We start from the raw sequence: 22855 nt of genomic DNA, 5'->3' as shown, positions 1-22855 counted from the left end.
GAGGTGCCTACAAGCAGTTGTGAGCAAAGCCGTCTTTTTTGGGTGGGTGTGTGAGGCTGAGTTGTGAGCGAGAATTAACAGCTTTCAATGTAAACTTTGAACGGAGATCTTCCTATAAAACAAGGGTCTCCAACCTTGGCAACTTTAAGACGGGTGGACTTCAACTCCCAGAGTTCCTCAGCCAGCTTTGCTGGCTGAGGAACACTGGGAGTTGAAGTCCACCCGTCTTAAAGTTGCCAAGGTTGGAGACCCTGTATCAGGGGTGAAATCCAGCAAGTTCTGACAGGTTCTGGAGAACCGGTAGAGGAAATTTTGAGTAGTTCAGACAATCGGCAAATGCCACCACCTCTGGCTGGTCCCAGAGTGGGGTGGAAATGGAGATTTTGCAATATCCTTCCCCCAGGAGTCGGGAGGGAATGGGGATTTTGCAGTATCCTTCCCCTGCCATGCCTACCAAGCCACGCCCACAGAACCGGTAGTTTAAAAAATTTGCATTTCACCACTGCCCTCTATAGAAGATGACTTCGCATAGAAACAATGAAAAAAGAAGCATTTGTCTCTAGAAAGAGCGGGCTACCGCATCCCCTGGAAGAAAAGATACTTCGGAACTGTGTTAGTCAAACTTAGCTGGCTGGAGAATTCTGGGAGTTGAAGTTCACCCGTTTTAAAACTTGCCAAATTTGAGAAACACTGCTTTATAGAAGGCATTGGCAAGTCCTCCCTAGTATAGGTAGTCCTCAATTTACAACCACAATGGAACCCAAAATTTCTGTTGCTAAGTGATACAATTGTTAAGTGAATTTTGCCCCATTTTACGACCTTTCTTGCCACAGTTGTTAAGTGAATCACAGCAATTGTTAAGTTAGTAACACAGTTATTAAGTGAATCTGGCTTCTCCATTGACATTGCTTGTCAGAAGTTCTCAAAAGGTAATCACATGACCCCAGGACACTGCAACTGTCAAATGAATCAGTTGCCAAAGCAGCTAAATTTTGATCACATGACTATAGGGATGCTGCAATGGTCATAAGTGTGAACAATTGTCATAAATTTTTACAGTGGTTCTCCTCCTATCTCTCGGGCCGTACACAGTTTGTTTGGGCGGGGGGGTCAGAGATCCTCCCCAAGGTCCCTCACTTGTGGGGTGCCGCAGGAGTCGGTTCTCTCCCCCCCTGCTCTTTAACATCTATATGAAGCCGCTGGGTGAGAGTATTCGTAGCTTCGGGGTGAGGTATCATCAGTATGCTAATGATACCCAGCTCTACATCTCCACCCCGGACCAACCCAGTGTTGCCCTTTCCGTGATGTCCCAATGCCTGGAGGCGGTATGGATATGGATGGGTAGGAACGGGCTCAGACTCAACCCTTCCACGACAGAGTGGCTGTGGATGCCAGCGTCTCCTGATCTAGTACCCCCACCACTTCAGATGGGAGGAGAGTTGCTGACTCCCTCTGAAAGGGTTCGTAATCTAGGCGTCCTCCTTGATCCTTGGCTGTCCCTGGTGGATCACCTGATGGCCGTGACAAGGGGGGCTTTTGCACAGTTGCGCCCTTTCCTAGACAGGGATGCCCTTTGTACAGTCACTCACGCTCTCATTATTTCTCAACTGGATTACTGCAATGCCCTCTACATGGGGCTGCCCTTGGGGTGCACCCGGAGGCTTCAACTGGTCCAGAATGCGGCCACGCGGATTGTTACGGGAGCTTCCCGTTACTCCCGTATAACACCTCTCCTGCGCGAGCTGCACTGGTTACCGGTGGCCCTTCGGATCTGCTTCAAGGTGCTGGTCTTGACCTATAAAGGCCTACATGGCATGGGCCCAGGGTACTTGCAGGACCACCTACCGGCCTCCCACCGCCCAGTGCAGTCACATAGGACTGCCCTCCTCTGGGTGCCATCGGCCAGACAATGTTGGCTGGTGACCCCCAGGATGTTCTCGTGGCCGCACCGGCCCTCTGGAATGAATTACCCACTGGGCTTTGGACGGCCCCCGACCGCCGCACTTTCCACTCCGAACTGAAGACATGGCTTTTTCAGCAAATTCCCTGATCTGTTATGAGATTTTAGTTGTTGGGGTTTTTACATTTGGATGTTTTTAGTTCTATTTATTGTTATATGTTTTTTATTCTGTGAGCTGCCCTGAGTCCTACGGGAGAAGGGCGGCATAGAAATCTAAGAAAATAAATAAATAAATAAATAAATAAATAAATAAATAAGTCATTTTCTTCAATGCCATTGCAACTTTGAATGGTCACTAAATGAACTGAGGACTACCTGTATAGGAATCATGGTAGCCTTTTATGATAACCAAACCTTTGCTTGAAAAATCTGCATATGTACTATTAACCAGTGCCTCATGGTTTGATTTGAGAAATTTCCACTACCTATGGGAAGTCTGTGTTTCAAGTTACTGTTAATGGGAAGCAGGCTAATGATCGAGTAAATGCATTTTGTCAATAGACAAAATAAGTTTCCCTGTGCTCCATGCTAAGTTCAAGAATCTTCCTTCCTTCCTTCCTTCCTTCCTTCCTTCCTTCCTTCCTTCCTTCCTTCCTTCCTTCCTTCCTTCCTTCCCCACAGCAGCCCAGGATAAAATGTTTCACATTTCTGTTGATTTTTCCCAACATTGTCTCCCACTAATAGCTAAGAGTTTCTTGGTGATGCCAGTCTTAATGCTGTCTTTCCTACAGGTAGAAATCACTACTTTCATTATGTGCCATCAAGTCAGTGTCAATGCTTAGTAATCAGATAGAGATATGTCCCTAGTCAGGTCCTTCAGGTCTTACAATGAAGACATTCATTGTCACTGTAATCAAATTTGTCAACCTTGCTGCTGGTCATTCTCTTTCTTAGTTTTTGCTTGAAAAAAGAACTCTGAATTGATTTGTCTAATGATCCATTTTTTTGTTTTTTTCTCAGCTGTCCGTGGTATTCTCAGGATTCTTCTCCATCCCCAAAATTTACTCTGAGGGAGTTGCTGATTCATGGATTAATTAGATTTCAGAACTAATTGAATTACCTGTTAGAAATAGCCAAGACTATTGTGTTATAACACCTTTTTAAATTATGTATTTGATGTGTTTTTAATCTGAGGGTATTTTTGTATTCAATGCAATTTACATTTTGAACAGAGTTGGAACTGCATTCCATGATGTACAGTGTATAAGTATTTGAAATAAATACTTTTAATTCTTTTACTTGTAAAATAGATTCTCCAAGAAATTAATAAAAGTTCTTTGGCCTCTATAAATTTGAAAGTGTCCTGTTACTATTGTAGGAAGTTAGCACTCACCCCTCTCCTAGAATAATGAAATATTTTAGGAAATATTAAAAAGGCAGAATATTGTATTTCCCTAATTGAGAACTGGAGAAACATGTTTTAAAGACAAAGCAGCTCCCACCTTCTTGCCCCCCCATCCTTTGTCAATGAGGCAGAGGCAGAAACCCAATCTTTGTCAATGGACCATCATCTGCAACACAATAGGACCCCTTTAGCAACAGAAACTAACACAATAGGACCCACTACTTCTATTGTGTATTCATTCCCCTAACCTTTACATCTATCCTCTAACCATTTATACCATTTATTCCCTACCATGTAGTATTCTGTTTCTTCTTTATCTTTTATTTCTTTTGTGAGTCTATCCATCTCTACACACAATATTTTCCTTATTACATTTTCCTCTGATGGTACATTGTTATTCTTCCAATTTTGTGCATACATTATTTTCACTGCTGTTGTGATATGTAAAATTAAATATTGTATTTTTTTGCCATAATTTCCTGTAAATATTCCTAATAAAAATAATTCTGGTTTCATATCTATTTGTTGTTTGGTTATTTCTTCCAGACATTTTCTTATTCTATTCCAATATTGTTTTACTTTTGGGAACGTCCACCACATGTGGCAATATGTTCCCTGGTTTTGTCCACATTTCCAGCAAGCTGGTGATGTATTCGCAACCCAAGCTATTTTTAAGTGCATGCCAAAAGATACAGATGTGCAGTATCAAGGGTCTGTAATGCATCATGGAAGATTTCACAACTCACAAGTTACTTAAAATAGCCCATTTTGGCATTGAAACATTTTATAGCTCAAGTGTTTCTCAACCTTGGCAAATCACTTCCTCATTTAAATCCTTTGACCGCGGGAGGAGATTTTTCGCGCGAGGGGCTCAGCCTCAGACTTCAGATGGAGCGTACCACAACAGACTGTAGGTAGGGGTTTTATTTTTCACTGCTTTCCCGCTCAAAAGCTCCATAACGCTAAAGATAATCTTTTAAAGTTAAAAAAAAAAGCAAAAAATTCTTGCTTATATTTCGGAATTCCGAGACGTGTGTTATATTTAAAGCCTCTGCATCCTGAAATGGTCCAGGCCAGAAAAAAGGCAAGAAAAAGCCAAATCCTTCCTCGCAGTCTCGGCTGCGCTTCGTAGTCCTGAAAGGAAAGACGGCGCCGAAGGTCTCCTCCTCCTCCTTTTGCATCTACACGATGCGCAACTTCATACTGCATTGCGGCTTCTCGGTGTTGCAGGTTTCTGCGCGATCTCCCCGTTTGGTCTTCCATCGAACGCTTTTGGGCCGAGCCGGGCCGGGGTCATTCCTGCCACCCAGATTTGTTCGCGCCCGGGATGCGGGGCTGTGCTTAGAGCCCTTGGATGGAGCGCCGAGATTCAAGTGAGCGAGGGCGCGGTTCCCGAAAGTTGCTCGGGCGGCATCTTTAGCGGCGAGGCAGGAGCTCCGCTGGTAGGAGGGATTGCCGTAGGATGAAGAGCCGAAGCGCCGCGGTCACAAACATTGGAAAATGACGCCTCGTTCTCGGAATGGAAAAGAAGCGCTTGATGCAAAGGCCCAGGGAACGCTCCCCCGCTGACCCTTGGCCTCTTTGCGGTCCAGTGAATTAGTTTGATCAGGGAAAAAAGGGCTTTTTCGTCCCGGGCCGCTACAGTTTCGGAAACGGCTGCCAGATTTCATAATTGCAGCTTTTAAGGAAGCCCCCTCTTTCTCTTCCTCTCAAGTCTTTCATGGCTCTCTTTCCAGTTCCTGGCAGAAACTTTCAATCTGTGGAAACTGCAGGTTTTATTTATGTTGTATGCTTACAATGTTATCTGTCCAAATTGCCTTGAACGAGTTTCTGCCTAGAAATACTTTAAATCGGAATGAAAGGGCATCCAGACTGGGGATTATGGGAATTCATATCCAATACATCTGAAAGGCATTCAGAAGACTGGCTTCTGAGTTAAATATACTTTTTTTGCAGCTAGTGGTCTCCCTTGACTTAATTCGTGGAATGTGGACAATCTTTAGGATATGGAAATAGGTTGATGCCTATTGCAACAATGACAGCTACTTAACAGTTGTCTGCATCCAGGGCCAATGTTAAGAAGCTGTTTTTCTATCACATTGCTTTTTTAGTTTTAAACAGAAGAGAACTAATATGAATTCATTTTCTGTTGGGCAAGACAATATGACCTGGGTCATGGAATTACTGAACAGTATCAATATGTCTCCATATAATATCATAAACAGTTTCACGGATTACTCAGCATACTTTTTCTGGGTGTCAGTACTGTTCCTACTTCTCTTTTCTCCTGTTTTAATAATTCTTGGTTTTATTTATCTTTCTAATTTTCTCTTGCATATTTATAAGAGAAAAGTTAACTTAAAGGAAGATTATCTCAGTCAATCATGGGACAAGGGACGGAAGGCTGTGGCTCACCTTTGGGACATGTACAGTACACTGTGGCATGGTAAGTTTAATTTCCTGCTTGATCTACATGTTGATGTGGCTTTGTTCAATACGACAGTGGTTTATAATAACTTTAAATGGCACAGAAGACAACATGGAGCAATCATGTGATCTTCAGAACCCTCCATCAAGTTGCATTGTTTAATTATGTGTGGGGACTAATTATATCACTGCATTTAATGTGGAATATATAGGTAATGTCAATGCATACACACATACCATACCAACCATGTAATCCCCTTGGTGATAAATGTTATTTTTGCAAAGCACAGAAAATCAGTAAGAAATAATAAAAATTGCACTACATGTAACTTATTGGAGGAATGCAGGTAACAGGATGTTGGCTTGTGAAAAAAAATTAGAAATCCTATCTTGTTAGAAAAGCATAAACATGCTTGGGGTAAAATTGTTTTTGTTGACTCATACTGCTATGTGCTAAAACTGATCAGTATTTTTCTTATTCTTATTTTCTTAGTGGAGAGTGCTGCATAGAAACAACTGAAACTGCTTTTTTATCTCTCTAAAATGTGTTGTGTAGATAATACCAAATTTAGGTTTTACTCTGGATAAATCCTCTTCATTGATCATTACTTTTTGACCAATGTTACCTTTGGGCTGGAAAAAAATGTGAACCGAGATAATGATTTACTGAGGGCTCCTTTATTACAAACTAGTATATATTTCTAAGAGAGTTCAAGGACTGCATTGTTTCATATCTGAAACCAAGTTTTGGAGTAGACGTGTGTGTATATGCATGAAAGTTGGAGTTCCCTTTACTCCACTTAAGTGCATCTTTTCCTGGGCTCACAGATAATTGTGCAGGTCCAGGAAACAATACATTTGTCTTAAGGAGACACTAGTACAGTGGTTCTCAACCTGTGGGTCGCAACCCCTTTGGGGGTCGAATGACCCTTTCACAGGAGTCGCCTAAGACCATCGGAAAACACAATGGTTTTAGGAATAATTGTATGGTTGGGGGTCGCCACAACATGAGGAACTGCATTAAAGGGTCGCGGCATTAGGAAGGTTAAGAACCACTGCATTAGTAGATAATAACAAAGTGCTTTGTGGAATTGTTTTATTTTAATGTTGAATTGATTTCTATGGCAACTTGAAATGTGTTATTTAATTATTTATTAACAATAATTATAGACCCGAATCTACATGACTCTGTGTGATGAATTGATTTTTAAATACATATATTTCCCAGAATAATTGAAATGGCTGGAATATAAATTTCCAAAAAATAAAAAATAGGGCTCACCAATGCTTATTATATTTCTGAATGTTATGAAATGCAACAGTAGTGCTTTCTTCAATAATGTTTTACTGTTTGGTTATATAAATATAGAAGACAGGTAGATTTCTGTGGTAACATGATACATTTATGAATATTCTGACATCCATTAAAGTAAAAGGCTGGTTAGCCAATTACATGGTTATCTGAGACACCACTAGGAAATTCCAGGGCTGTAGGCTGGATAAGTTTTAAAAAGTCCAGAAAAAGACAATGTCAAACTACTGCCAAAAATTGATATATAGTATATGTATGTGCACTCATCAGAAGTTGAGTTAACTTTGAGAGGGACTTACTTTATTACATTATTTCTAAATCCTCCCACTTAAATGTCATTTCTTGTGGGATAAATTAACTTTCTAGTTGCTCCAGTCTAATGTATTGCTGTCTGCTGAAGTAGAGAATGCTTGTGGTCATAGCAGAATTAACATTCTTCTACTAATCCATCATTTGGTATATATAAGCCAAGGAGGACTATCAACTTTACCTTTAGCAACAAATTGATCTCAACTGTCTCTGGCAAAAACCTACTGTTATTTAAAGGTCATGTAACCAATGACTATGAAAAGTCCTTAACAGAATAAAGGTTTTGAATGGTGTAGTGCTATAATAGAGAAGATGCATAGCTAAGGATTGAATTCTGTCGGGTTCTGAACATCTGTTCTTCACAAGCTTTATTACCAAGCTAGGTAATATCAACAAAGCAAGGCAGTAGAGTTTGCTGGGTGTTTATATATGGCAGCTTTGTTACCAGTGTTGATTGCTCCTGGGGTGAGTATTGTTACATCTTTGATCTTGTTTCTCTGCTGCTGATTTCTTCTTATTTGTGTGTTGATTAATAGATTTAGAATGAGGAAAGATATGTTACAGTTCTTTGCTGTTTCCTTCATCTATACAGGTAATCCTTTACCTATGACCATTTGTTCCATGAATTAGGATGGCACAGAATGAATGGTGGGTTACAATCAATCCTTGGAGTTCTGGTTATCCCAGCACTCCTGTGGACATGTGAATGTCCTGCAATCATAACATCACAATTTGCAATCTTTCCTGCTAGTTTCCCAAGAAAGTCAGTGGACAGCTGACAAGGAAGATTGCAAGTTCCTGTGATAAATCTCCCCCACTTGGCCCTCTGCGCTCATGTACCCTCCTCAAATCCCTTGTGTCATGGAGCTTGGGCCACTTCCTGAGGATCTGGCGCATGACTGGGCCGACGACCTGGTGGCCGCCTGGGATCGGGCGGCTGGTGGGGCCTTGGATTGAGTTGTGCCTTTGCGGCCTCTGACCCAGTGCCGATCCCTCGTAACTCCTTGGTTCACTGAGGAGCTGAGGGAGATGAAATGCCGGAAAAGACGCCTAGAGAGCGGTTGGAGGGCCAGTCTAGCTGAATCTGATCGAACATTGGTAAGGTCGCATATTAAGACCTACCTAGTGGTGATGAAGCTGGCAAAGTTTAATTACTTTTCCGCTCTTATTGCATCATCAGAGAATCGTCCGGCCACCCTGTTTAGGGTGACCCACTCCCTCCTCCATTCGGGAGCACGGGAGGATCCCCTGGACGGCAGGGCTGAGGATTTCGGACGGTACTTGTATGACAAAATCGCTCAGATCCGGGGGGATTTGGACTCTGACTGGGTAGATTCGGGCAGGGTGATGAGGAACAGTCCTGAGAATGTTATCTGGGAAGAGTTTGACTCTGTGACTCCTGATGATGTGGACAGGATTCTGGGGAGACTTAGTGCGGCCACATATTTACTGGACCTGTGTACCTCCTGGTTAGTACTGGCTTCCTGGGAGGTTACACGAGGCTGGCTCCAGGGAATTATCAACGCTTCATTGAGTGAAGGTTACTTCCCCACTGCCTTGAAAGAGGCGGTGGTGAGGCCTCTCCTCAAGAAGCCTTCCCTGGACCTGGCAGTATTAGCCAACTACCGTCCTGTCTCCAACCTTTGCTTTGTGGTGAAGGTTGTTGAGAGTGTGGTCGCGCGACAGTTTCCACAATTCCTGGAGGAAACGTCTTATCTAGATCCGTTCCAGTCGGGTTTCAGGCCTGGGCACAGCACGGAAACGGCATTGGTCGCATTGGTAGATGATCTCTGGAGGGCACGGGACAAGGGTTGCTCCTCTGTCCTAGCCCTGTTAGATCTCTCAGCGGCTTTTGATACCATCGATCATGGTATCATGTTGCACTGGTTGGAGGAGTTCGGGATGGGGGGCACCGTATTACGGTGTTCTCCTCCTTTCTCTCAGACCGGTCGCAGTTCGTGTTGGCAGGGAGGCAGAGGTCGACCTCGAGGCCTCTCATTTATGGAGTGCCTCAGGGGTCAGTGCTCCCGCCCCTTCTGTTCAACATGTATGTGAAGCCGCTGGGTGAGATCATCCGTGGCTTTGCGGTGAAGTACCATCAGTACGCTGATGACACCCAGCTATACATCTCAAACCCCAGGCCACCCCAATGATGCCCTTGAAGTGATGTCCCAGTGCCTGGAGGCTGTGCGGATCTGGATGGGGAGGAACAGGCTCAAGCTCAAGCCTTCCAAGACTGAGTGGCTGTGGCATCCCGATATAGTCAGTTGACTCCATCACTGACTATTGGGGGCGAGTCTTTGGCCCCCGCGGAGAGGGCGCACAATCTGGGAGTCGTCCTGGATACGCAGCTGTCCTTGGAGGAACATCTGACGGCTGTAGCCAGGGGGACCTTCTGTCAGGTCCGCCTGATTCGCCAATTCTTGATTGGGATTCCCTGTCCACGGTCACTCACGCCCTCATCACCTCGCGCCTGGACTACTGCAACGCTCTCTACATGGGGCTCCCCTTGAGGAGCACCCGGAGGCTCCAACTGGTCCAGAATGCAGCCGCGCGGGTAATCACGGGAGCCGCCTGGTGCTCCCACATAACACCGCTCCTGTGCGAGCTGCACTGGCTCCCAGTGGTCTTCCAGGTGCGCTTCAAGGTGTTGGTTACCACCTTTAAAGCGCTCCATGGCATAGGACCTAGTTATCTTCGAGACCGCCTGCTGCTACCGATGACCTCCCACCGACCTGTGTGCTCCCACAGAAAGGGTCTCCTCAGGGTGCCATCAGCCAAACAATGTAGGCTGGTGACCCCCAGGGGGAGGGCCTTCTCTGTGGGGGCACCCACCCTCTGGAACTAGCTGCCTCCTGAGATAAGGAGAATCCAAGACCTCGGTGCCTTCCGCTGTGCCCTTAAAACTTTCTTTTTTCAGCAAGCCGGGCTGGCTTAATATATTTTTTAAATATTTTTAATTGGTTTGTTATTTTAAATTGGGGCCAAATTAATATATATCTTTTTAATTCTTTTTAATGTTTGTATTGCATGTTTTTTATCTGGCTGTACACCGCCCTGAGTCCCTTGGGAGAAGGTGCGGTATATAAAGTCTAAATAAATACATACATACATACAAACATACATACATACATACATAAATGTTGGCCACTCATCCACCTCAATGAATCCTCCCAGACCTGCAGCTCCTTTTCATCTCCTCAGACCATCACTCACCCCCCTGACTCATACCTTGCAGCCTGCACAGCTTCCCCAACCTATGTCTGTAATGCACACACTCTAGCATCTCCCTTTACAGCCCTGTGCACCGTTTCCAACCTGCATCAAGCCTGTCACACAGCCCTCCCAAACCACACATCTTATGCAGCCTGGCACACTTTTCCCAACCCACACTACATCTCTCATGGACCCTACTGCATCTCTTCCTGAAGCGTGATGTGCTTATCCATATTTGCACAACCTCCCTGATGCTCTGTTGCACCCTCCCCTACATTAACCTTGCTCTCTCCCCCATTTGACAGCACCTTCTATTCTACCTCCCAGCCTGGGATTTTCTGTAAATTTCTCCACTGACTTTGCTTGTAGGAAGCCAGCAGGAAATTACCTCACTTTATGATTGTGGGATTCCTTCAATGGGATTGTAGGAATTGCCATTGCTAAATGATGTCATGCTTTATGACAGCATCATTTAGCGACAGAAATTCCAGTCCCATTGTAAATTGAGGACAACTGCTTCCTTTCTTGAATAGTTTTTAGATGGAGCTTATCTCAATTCTTCTCACAATTTTCTTCCTATTTGTCTTACCTAGGGATTTTCCGAGACCTTGTATCTGATCTTGCAAAGTTGTCTGTTTTAACCTCTTTAGCTGTGTGCACACTGTTTTATGATGCACCTGGATATGTAAATTGCTGTTATTTTCTATTATGATGACTGTGTCCAAGAAAAACACTTTTCTACTGTAACTATTTTCTTCTCTTGTAAATCTGATTCCATGAAAGCTGTTCATGGAATGACACATGTATCACCCATGTAAGAGATGGACCGTAACTCCGAGGGGACTATTACTTCTAGAGGTTGCACTACATTCTGTACTGTGAATCCTGAGATTCAAAAGCTTAATCCTCTAATCTGTTTCTATATTTGTTCCTCAAATTGGAAGTAGGTGATGAGGCTGAAATCTATCAGTCCCACAACTTTTGGTATTTTGACAGTATAAATGCTGAAGAGGATTATAGCAAAGAGTTTAGCTTTGAGTCAGTTTTTGATCTCAACAACTGTGCTTATATTGACTGCAGTTTCTTCTAGATTCCATGCTAATCTTAATCTTGATTTTTTATTAAAGCAATACTGAAACTCTTATATTTTATCCTTTAAACAGGTTATGAGATACATGGGATGGATAAAGTACCAGAAGGACCAGGGCTTATCGTATTTTACCATGGAGCCTTTCCTCTAGACTATTTCTACTTTGTATCTAGATTATATTTAAGAACAGGCAGATTTTGCCGCACAGTGGTTGATTACCATTTTTCCAAAATACCAGGTAAAACATATTGTCTGTGCACAAACACAAATATTTCAAATCTTTTAACACAGACATAATTACAATTTATTTTAAAACATTACACAGTTCCTCTAAAATGCAAGTTTATCTGGCTTCTTGAATTATCAAGCAAATCTTGTATCATTTGACATTTTGGTTATTACTGAAAAATAGCGTTTTTGTAGCCTGAGCCAGAGCAGCTTAGGTCTGTTCCACTATTATTAGCATCTTATTCTTTTATAGACAGTTTTGATAAAACAATATTTCTTTGGTTATTTGAGAACAAAAAATGTCCAGGCAAACTGTTGAAAATAAGTTTTCTGTTTCTCTTTGCCTATATAATCAGGGGGAAAAAATCTTTCTTTTAAATGATCTTCAAAACATGTACAATTTTCTACTTACACTGTTCTGTTCATTCAAATATCATCTAACAAAATGCTCCCTAAAAATAAAAAGGTTTTCCCCCATTGGTTTTGTCCAGATTTTTTCATTCCTCATCTATTGGGGAAAAAGTTTTTGCAAATTTGTCTGATTTTTATGTCACTTTGTATCAACCTTTGACTGAAGAGCTCGTCTTTAGTAGAAATGAACATCCTGCTCTTTACTGACAGTGATTTTAACTTTCTGTTAGTTATTGTCTAAATTCAATAAGGGAGGCTGAAGGTTGTGTGGCAGTAATGGGGAAATTTATTTATTTATTTGTATACCACCTTTATTATTTTTACAAATAATTCAAGGTAGTGAACATATCCAACACGTCCTCCTCCTATTTTCCCCATAACAACAAGCCTGTGAGATTGGCTGGGTTGAGAGAGAGTGACTCCCCAAAATCACCCAGCTGGCTTTCATAGCTAAGAACTTATGGTGTCCTGGTCTCTAACCTGGTGCCTTAACCTCTAAATCAAACTGGCTCTCACCATGCTATCCATAACAAAAGTATAATGTGTCTATGTGTTAGTGTTAGTGTCTATGTGTCTAATGTGTTAGTGTCTATGCAAACTTTCACTGCCTTTTCCCGCTTAATGTAGCAGGACATTACCTGTATCTGAATATGTGTAACTAATTACAGATTTATTAGTTAAGGTGCAGCCTTCTACTATTTCAGTTTCATACATTTTTACAGTCAGCAAAGTAATATAAGCCCTGCCAAACCTGTTTAATATTTGTACCCTGTCTGAATATAAAAGACATTATGTTCTAATAAATGTGTTGCTGAGTATACATCAGGGGTGAAATGCTCGTGGATCGGATTGGATCGCCCAATCTGGTAGTGATTTTTCCTGTGGTGCGATCACCGCCCAGATGTCATTACTTCCTGGTTTTAACCAGGAAGTAATGTTTTTTTTACCTTCTGTGCATGTGCAGAAGATGTGTGCGTGCACGGAGCGTGCGCTTCTGAACCAGTAAGGAAGGTAAGTAGATTTCACCCCTGGTATACATGCAGAATATCAGGTCCTAGCGTTTTAATCGAAATTTACTTGTAATTCTGTTTGGATCTGTCAGAAATGGACCAAACCAGGAAACCAATCCCACAAGAAGACTAGAACTTTTTAACGTCATTAAGATAGGCTATAGCAGTGATGGCTAACCTTTTTGCCATTGCGTGCCAAAAGTGGGGGTCGCGGGGTGTGTGTGCCCACCCATAATTCAATGCACCCCACCCCCCTCACATGCGCACACGACCCCCCTGTGCTCTCCCCGCTTTTGGCACGCGATGGCACGGTGGGCCCAGTAGGCCCGTTTTTCGCCCTCCAGAAACTCCGGAAGTCAGCTAACCAGCATTTCCAGTCTCCAGAGGGCCTCTGGGGGACTGGGGAAGGCCGTTTCCACCCTCCCCAGGCTCCTAGAAAGCTTCTGGAGCCTGGAGAGAGTGAGAAACAGGCCTTCCCCACCACCCAGAGGCCCTCCGGAGGCTGGAAACAGCCTGCTTTCCGACTTCTGGTGGGTCCAGAAGGCCTGAAAATCAGCTGGCTGGCGCACGCATGCACGCTGCAGCTGAACTAGGGCAATGCTTGCGTGCCCACCGATATGGCTCCACATGGCACCTTTGGCACGTGTGCCATAGGTTTGCCATCATGGGGCTATAGTAACAGAATCTTTTCAACCTGTCTACAGGGGGAAACCAGATTGAGCCTCTTAATACTACTTCCTTTTCCAGGATTTGAGGAATATATGTGTCCTTGTTTCTGTATTGGTTTATGAATATTTCTTTCAAGGCCATCTCCATGGCTTTATACAGCATCCAAAGAATACATTGAAGTTGGCTCTTTGGTACAAAGCTGGTACCAAAAAGCCAACTTTGGTACATTTGATCCCATCCTTGCGGTTTTAATTTGTAATTGGTTTTAATTGGGTTGTTTTAAATTGATGGCCAAAATTATTTAATGTTTTTTAAACTGCTTTTAAATTTTATATGTTGTGTTTTACTGTGGCTGTTCACTGCCCTGAGTCCTGTTGGAGAAGGGCGGTATACAAATTAAATAAATAATAATAATAATAATTTAGTAGCATTTAGCCTGGCCTAAATCTTCTCCTTTTTAAAATTTTAAAATTTAAATTTTAAACACTAATTTTAATTTGTTTAATTATGGGATATTTTTAAAATTTAGCCAAATTGTTTAATCTGTTTTAATTTATTTTAAATTTTGTATTTCTGTGTTTTATCTTTTGGCTGTTCACCGCCCTGAGTCCTTCGGGAGAAGGGCGGTATAGAAATTTAATAAAATAAACTAAATAAATAAATAAATTTCATGCAAAAATTAAATTATATCCATATTATAGGAAGCATTTGCATGATAATTCAGAAGCACAACAAGTCAGCTATGTTCCTTAATAATTATGTTAAAAACTGTTAACAACTGTCATCAAAAAATTGTGTATATAATATTTGTTTCTTTATGTGCTCTCTCGACCATTGGTTCACAGGATTTAATTTTATATATGGCTTACAAAAGAGAACTCAAGAGAGGAATACTTTTATTTGTGTGTATAGAAAAGTTTTAAGTATAATACTGTATATATTCTAAAGATGCTTTTGCTGGTATCTTGTACAGGTATAAAACTGTTTTATAATGTGGAAGGCCTTACACATAATGGAAGGACAGAATGTACTGAAATTCTGAAAAGGGGATACTTATTGGGAGTTTTACCAGGTGGAACCCGAGAAGCACTGTTTAGTGATGAGAACTATGAGCTTTTATGGGGTCGCCGGACAGGCTTTGCTCATGTGGCTAGAGATGCAAAAGTGGTGAGTAGCTTTCTGCTATGCATCTAAAACATTATAATGAAGGTTACAATGGACACTGGATTAAATAGAAATCTATTTAATCTATCCAGCAATCATTAATTACACTTTCATATCATCTACATCATTCCAGTCATTGATCTAAGTTTTCTGCAAACTCCCCACCCAAAAATAACCACCACCACCTATGGGTAACTTGGATGAATTGTGTGGTGAACATTTTTGCCTTCTAGATAGTCATGAGTCTCAGCAATTTATACTTTAAAATGAATATAAAAAATGGAGAAACAGATAATAGATTTCCAAAAGAAAATAGTAACTAAACAAAACAACAAAAATAATTTATAGAGGGTCAGCAGGCATACTGCTCCAAGGTCTAGGAAAACAGTCAAGCTTTCGGAGTTGTATGAAACATCATTATGGTGGGGAGCCATATGGATCTCTTTAGAGATTGTCTTCCAGAAGGCAAATGCCACAACAGAGAAGGCACAATATCTAGGTCCTGAGAAATAACGTTGTTTAATTGAAGGAACCCGGAGTATGCCCAGCTACTCTGCTGATCTTACTAGATGGGCAGAAATGATGAAAGATAGTTCTGGCTGCATGCCAGAAGGGCTTTAAAGATGATAACAAGCACCTTGAATTGCATCCCAAAGTCCATCCATCAGCAACCACTGAAGTTTGCGGGTAGCCCACCACTGCCCATTCTAATGCATTCCAGTAATAGCTTCTGGACAGTCTTCAAAGGTACTCCGTAATCCTACTGTGAGGTGATGAGGACAAAAATGACCAACTAAAGAGTGATTTATGAGTAGGATGATAATCTAGTCACCAGGGTAGATCTATTGAATGTCTTTGCTTTCAAGGGAAAATTTTCTCAGATGCAAAGCCAGGCCTCAGATGGCAGGTTTTCAGAGCCCCAGGCTGTCAGCTGCTGCTGGTGAATGCTAAATTAGTCTGTAACAATGCTATCTTGATTTATGACTTAATTGTTGAGGAAAAGGCTGATCTGGCATGCATCATTGAGAGTTGGCTGGGGGAAGAGGGTTGGGTTCTGCTCTCTGAGATCTGCCTGGGTGGTTTCCATGTTTGGCCAAAATCCCAAGGAAGGGGAAATAGAGTGGTGGTGATTGTTTGGGATCCTTGGCAAACATTCAGGGGCCTTGCTCCACAAATTGTTGGATGTGGGATGCTATTTCTTAAATTGGGTACCAGGAGAAGTCTATTAGACTGCTGATGTTGTTCCAGTCTCCTTGCTATGTACCAGTAGCAACTTCCCTGCCTGACTTCCTTGATTCCATGACTGGGCTGATGGTTGAATTCCCTAGATTTATGGTGCTGGGGGATTTCAACCCACCATCCCTAGGTGCAGGTCAGAGGTATCGGGAATTTATGGCCATCTTGGCAGCTATGGATGTGACCCAAGTCATCCAGGGCTCAATTCATAGTAGTAGTAATTGGGGGAGATTTTGATTTCTCCCTGCCATGGACAAGCCACTCACTGGTGACCCTCAGTTTCTCAGTTGCTACCTCCCTCTGCAGGGAGGCTGAGCCCATTGGATCAGCCCACCCCAGGAGAGTAATGAAACTAATTGGATTCCAGAGGGAACTTGGGGTTATTCTGGAAAGTCTAATACTCAGTCCAATTAAAGCCTTGGTGGAATAACAAAGTGGCAGTATCTTTCTTTAGATCAGATTATGCCTGAGCAGTTTCTTTGCGCCAGAGTTCCTGAATTTTCCATGGTACATGATGGAATAAAAAGAACTTAAGTGACTAAGAGATACCTAGAATGTCACTGGTGAAGACAATCAGACACAAGCTAGAGCCACTCTTAAGGACTACCTAATGGCAATAAGGATGGCGAAACATAAGTACTTCTCCGCCTTTATTGTGTCTGCTCATGGTTGCTGAGAGGCACTGTTCTGGGTGACTTGGTCCCTCCTTGGAGAGAAAAATGCCAAAGTCTACCTAAAGGGTTACTATGAAGAATATACTGATTTGCAATGCAAATCAGTTGCATTAATTCTATGCTGGACTCCAGCTTTAGAGCAAAGTCTATGGAGGTGATGGTGACTACATCTTGCAAGGTAATCTGTGAAGAGTTTGAGCCTATTGAACCTGAAGAAGTGGACAGGGCTCTCTCAGCTGCTAGTTTGACCACTTGTATGTTAGATCCATGTCCCTTCTGACTAAAGCCTTGCAGGAGGGGACATGTTGAGTGGGTTTGGGCAATAGCTAACTTCTCCTTGAGAGAGGGAGTAGTGCTTCCAGCTCTTTAAGAGGCAGTGGTGAGCTCTCTCTGCAAAGGACCATTGCTTGACCCAGTAGCCTGGACAGTTTTTATCTGGTCTCCAACCTCCACTTTCTAGGGAGAGCAGAGTGGTTGCATGGCAACTTCAGAGAACTCTGGAAGAAGCAAATTATCTAGACCCCTTTCAGTAGGGGTTCAGTCGAGGGTTTGAACCTGAGATGACATTGATCATATTCATAGATGATCTCTTGTGGGAACGGATGACCTCAGTGGCACTTGATACCACCAATCATGGTATAATTGTATGCTGGCTTCAGGAATTGGGGGTAGATGGCACTGTATTGTGCTAATTCTCCTTCCTCCAAGGCCAGCTGATAAAAGGAGAGAGATCTAGCCCACATCCCATACTTTGTGGGGTATGTCAGGGTTTGTTCTCTCTATTTTTCTATTCAGCATTTACATGAGGCTGCTGGGTGAAGTGATCCATTGGTTTGTGGTGAGATATCATCAGTATGAGACCCAGCTTTATATCTCTACCCCAGGCCTCATGAGTGATGCTCTGGACATCCTATCCCAATGTCTGAAGGCTGTTGGGGACTGGATGGTAAAACGAGCTTTGACTCAACCCTAGCAAGATGGAGTGGCTGTGGATATTTAGACTCCCCAGAGACATGGTTCTTCCATCTCTTCTGAATGGGGTTGCACTGCCCCAAACAGACCCAGTACACAATCTGGAGTCCTCCTAGACTCATGGCTCCTGCTCAAAGAGCAGGCAGCAGTAATGGGTAGGAGGACCTTTGCACACTTCTAATTGATGTGTCAATTGCATCTGGACCAGGAGGCCTTGTTCACAGTAACTCACACACCCTTGTAACTTCCAGGTTAGACTACTGTAACACACTCTACATGGGGTTTTCCTTGAAGGCTATTCAGAAACTCCAACTGGTGGTTGTTTGGGTAGTAAATGGTGCCAGATATATGGCACATGTAATACCACTCCGGTATGAGCTGCACTGGTTATCGCTGTGTTCTGGCTACAATTCTGGGTGCTTGTGATTATCTGTAAATCTTACATGGCTTGAGACTGGGGTACCTGAGCATTGTCTTTTTTCAAGAGTCTCTACCCATCCAACTAGGTCAAGCACAATGAGCATGCTGCACATCTCATCAGCCAAAGAATGGCCCCTGCTGAATGGAATATCCTCCCTTCAGAGATCAGAATGGCCACTACCTTATTAGCCTTTCATAAGGCTTAAAAACCTGGCTATGTTCCTGAGCTTAACATGCTGAATGTGCCAACGGCCCAATTTCCTGGCTGTATTGGTAACCAGGTTAAATACCTTGCTATTATGTATCTTAAATTGGATGCTTTTATTGTTTTAAAATGTTTAATTTTTTAGTTGTAATATATTTTATGAATTGTAAACCACCAGAGTCATTGACTGAAATGGGCAGCCCAAAAAAATTGAACTAATAAAATATATAAATAAATAAAAATCAAAATGGCAAAAAATAATCTTGGGCCAGAGACATAAATGGACACCAAAAGACAACTTCTCTGGTAAATAAACTTGTAAATGAACATACTTTCATTTTGCACTACATATACACTGCTGTTCATTAGTCATAATTTAATGAAACAAAAGAGCTTTCATATTTCATTGATTTTTATGGGATGATAATCCTTTCCCATTAAAAATGGGAAAGAGCCTTGATAGTACAGTGGTTTAGTGCACCCTGTTATTAACACAGCTGCCTGCAATTTCTGCTGGTTCAAATCTCTCCAAGGCTCAAGGTTGACTCAGCCTTCCATCCTTTCTAAGGTAGGTGAAATGAGGACCCAGTTTGTGGGGGCAATAAGCTGACTTTGTATAAAATATACAAAAGAATGAAGGCTATTGCTTAACGCATTGTAAGCCGCCCTGAGTCTCCGGAGAAGGGCGGCATATAAATCAAATTAAAAAAAAAAAAATCCATGAGATTTACAAAACAATGTCTTTGAGAAAATTCATGTTTTATAATAACTGAAATATTCTGTTTTCAAAGTTGTGTAAAAGTGCATGGTGATTCTATTCCATACATTTATTACCACATTTATTTATCTATCTATCTATCTATCTATCTATCTATCTATCTATCTATCTATCTATCTATCTATCTATCTATTTAAATTTTTATACCGCCGTTCTCCTGCTGGACTCAGGGCGGTGAACAGCCAAGAATAAAAACATCACATAAAAAATTTAAAATTTTTAAAAGAATTAAACAAATTTTGGCCCAATAAATTTAAAACACCCCAACTAAAATCATGAATTGAATATCTCATTTCTTTACTTAATAAAATTTATAGTTAAGAAAATTTATATGGCAAATTTTCATCTTGCATATAAAGTCCATATCAAATAGCAACAGTATTATTTAAAAAACTTTTTCTGTATTCATAACCATGACATAGTTTAAGGAAAAGGATGGCTGTGTTTAAATTTAAATTTTGATGAAATGCAGTTTATTCTTGTATTAATAATCCTAAAACTCTTAGTGATAAGATTAGCACTTTTCAGTTCCAATTCAACAAAAAGTAGGATATCCATATCCTTAAAAAGTTGTTAGCTGCAATTTTGGTTTATTGAAAAGACAACATCAAATCTTGAATTACGAATGGGCTTATTTCAATAAACTCTATTGATGAATTGCCCCATTTCAGATTTAGATTGAATGCTAATCTATAGACAGTTGTAATGAAAGCTTAGAATTGCTACATTATGAATCTCCAGAAATTAAGGTGGAAAGAACACATTTGTATACATTGAACTGTTGTAGTTGAATTAATCCTTCAAAATCAGGGTTTTTTTTCCATGCATTAGATAGTATGTGTTTTATTAGAAACCATTTTTAAAAGTGAGGTATCTAATACTGAGAAAGGTATAATTTCCTTTGTGAATGGAGATAATGTTTATTGTACTAATTATTCAGTGTATGATGCTAATGCATGATCTTTAAATTGTAGAGGCTGAAATGCTGCCCTAATTCTGGCTACTTTTCTCCCACCTTTCTCAGCCTGTCATTCCTATATTTACAAAAAATCTACGAGAAGGATACAGAACACTTGGGAAAATATGTAAGAAAAATTCAACTTGCATCTACTCATTGTGCTGAAGCATATTTTATGGAAGAAAACCATGCTGATTTCAACTGGATTTCTATTTAATTGTGTTTAGACTGTTGATCTTGGATTAAAAAATATACTAATTTTTTTGTTTTCTTATATCCATCTATTTCTCCATTTCTTTCGTTCTTGGCCTTGGACTTCAATCAAATTGGCTGATCCTATTATTTTGTGTTCTTATGTCTTTGCTTCTCTCTCTTTTTATCTGTGATTCTTTTTGTGTTTTCTTTAAATTTCTTCAGGTATACAATAGTTGTGTGGCAGATGCAGCTTTACTTTGGCTACAATTTAGTTGCAGTTTTGTGTATTTATATTGATGGAAATTAACAAGACAAAATGGCTAATTCTATACAGAACTAGGACCTTGACATTTGTTCTGCATAATAACTGAAGCATGCATTTCTATACAGTTAAGATATAACTGCATGGACTTTCCAATCAGGGCACTTTGAATATTGTTCAGCCCACACCATGTTGTTGTTGTTGTTGTTGTTGTTGTTGTTGTTGTTGTAACATGACCATATTTTTGATTTTGCACACAGGGCCATTCAAATGGTTGTATGAACGTACCCGATGGCCAATTGTTCCTGTATATGGTGGATTTCCTGTGAAATTTTGCACATACATAGGGGATCCCATTCCTTACGATCCAAATATATCAGCTGAAGAATTAGCTGAAAAGGTAATTGAAGTGAACTGCAGAAATTTCAATTATAACACTTGTCGTTATATTGATATTATTATTCATGAGTCACCTGATCCGGTAGCGATGGAGGCGGGTGGTTCGGAGAACTGGTAGCAAAAATCCCTATCCCCCCCCCGTCCAGCTGAGCTGCACAATCATCAGAGGCTTTTTTAAAAAAAATTTTAAAGCATTTTTTTCTACAACCTCTTTGGCGGAAAAAATGCTTTTAAAAGTAAAAAAAAAAGCCTCTGATGATCGCGCAGCTCAGCTGGGATCGTCAAATGCTTTTAAAAGCCTCTGATGATCCCAGCTGAGTTGCCTGATCGGCAGAAGCTTTTTTTCTTTTAAATGCCTCTGACGATCCAAGCTGAGTTGCCTGATCGGGAGAGGCTTTTAAAAGAAAAAAAGTCTCTGCCGATCAGGCAACTCAGCTGGGATCGTCAGAGCCTTTTGAAAGCATTTTTTTACAACCTCTTTGCCAAAGAGATTGTAGAAATAATGGTTTTAAAAGTAAAAAAAAAAATTGGCCACGCCCACCCAGTCACATTACCACCCCCCACCAAACCACGCCCACAGAACCAGTAGTAACAAATTTTAGATTTCACCACTGGTATGTTCATGATAAAGAAAGTTTGTGATGGCAGGCATCTAAACCACTGAAAAGTTTACTGAACTTTGTTAATATTTCTGTTTAAAATATCATAGTATGCAATACCTTTGGATTATATTTATTGCTTGTGGAATCACACCTTTTAAAAAATAAAGGCAAATATAATTTAAAGTATAAATCCAGTTACAAATGTGACATTGTTCACTTCAGCACTTCATTGTTCACAGTGGCATTTGAAAAGTATAAGATGAATATTTTATATTCATAGTTTATAGTTTACATATTTTTCAGAGAAATAAAATAAAATAAAATAATATTTTTTTCCTTGTTCTTTGCTCTTTTACAGACCAAAAATGCAATAAAAGATCTCAGAGATAAATATCAAGAAATACCGGGTAACATACAAAGAGCACTATTGGAACGGTTTGAAAAATGCCCAGAGAAATGATGCCATTCTGCTTGTGAAAATGTAGATCTCCATTCGCCCCCACCAAGAAATATATTGTGCTAGTGATTTGAGGTTTTTTAGAAAAAAATAGTTCACTTCAGTCACTAAATTTTAATATACGTGTGTTAAATATGCAAGTGGAATATCTATTTGTTGCTTGTTTGCAATTTTAGATTTGTTGATTTATTGTGTATATTTCGCATATAGAAAAGAGATATAGGTTTGGTGATCTGAACTTCTTCACATTAATATTTTTAGTGATGACCGACCTTTTTGATGTATTTGCAATCATTTAATAAATATTGTTCTACTTAAAATTGGAAAAGAAAATTTGCTCAAACTTCTTATCCCTGAAAAAAATAGATTCAGTGGTGCTCAACTTTTTTTTAATGGCACAGGAATGTGCAAATTCATATAAGATTTAATTCAAAATTCCTATATAAGGTCCTATTTAGATGTTACTCAGATTTTAAACTGATTCAGAATTTAATTTGATCACACATGCAACTATAGGCTATAATGAAGAAACATTAAAACTCCTACACCTACTTCA

At 40.8% G+C, this 22855-nt stretch overlaps 1 protein-coding gene and 1 long non-coding RNA gene across 6 annotated transcripts in view; both read left to right on the top strand.

Moving 5' to 3' along the window:
- LOC117672808 (uncharacterized) overlaps positions 1-3088 on the top strand; it is a 31286-nt gene extending 28198 nt beyond the window's left edge. The window contains exon 3 of the long non-coding RNA XR_004593377.1: positions 2921-3088. This is a non-coding gene — a long non-coding RNA (uncharacterized LOC117672808). The remainder of the gene's footprint in view (positions 1-2920) is intronic.
- Positions 3089-4122: 1034 nt separating this feature from the next.
- Positions 4123-22632, top strand: LOC117672806 (DGAT1/2-independent enzyme synthesizing storage lipids-like). 5 transcript variants are annotated; one of them, XM_060681974.2, is made up of 8 exons: positions 4123-4219; positions 5652-5751; positions 7890-7945; positions 11733-11897; positions 14951-15144; positions 20451-20511; positions 21102-21241; positions 22201-22632. In XM_060681974.2, exons 3-8 carry the CDS (start codon positions 7897-7899, stop codon positions 22300-22302), a joined length of 711 nt encoding a protein of 236 aa, XP_060537957.1. In that variant the 5' UTR covers positions 4123-4219; positions 5652-5751; positions 7890-7896; the 3' UTR covers positions 22303-22632. The 5 variants fall into 5 exon arrangements, 4 of the variants coding, with proteins under 4 accessions (XP_060537957.1, XP_034285687.1, XP_034285686.2 ...); XM_034429796.3 differs by lacking the exon at positions 7890-7945 and having other exon boundaries at positions 4125-4219; XM_034429795.3 differs by lacking the exons at positions 4123-4219; positions 7890-7945 and adding an exon at positions 4281-4678.
- The last annotated feature ends 223 nt before the right edge of the window (positions 22633-22855 follow it).

The sequence above is a fragment of the Pantherophis guttatus genome, chromosome 3 (assembly GCF_059756535.1).
Source record: "Pantherophis guttatus breed Tessera chromosome 3, ASM5975653v1, whole genome shotgun sequence".
Classification (NCBI taxonomy): Eukaryota; Metazoa; Chordata; class Lepidosauria; order Squamata; family Colubridae; genus Pantherophis; species Pantherophis guttatus.
This window is presented reverse-complemented; position numbering and strand designations above follow the sequence as displayed.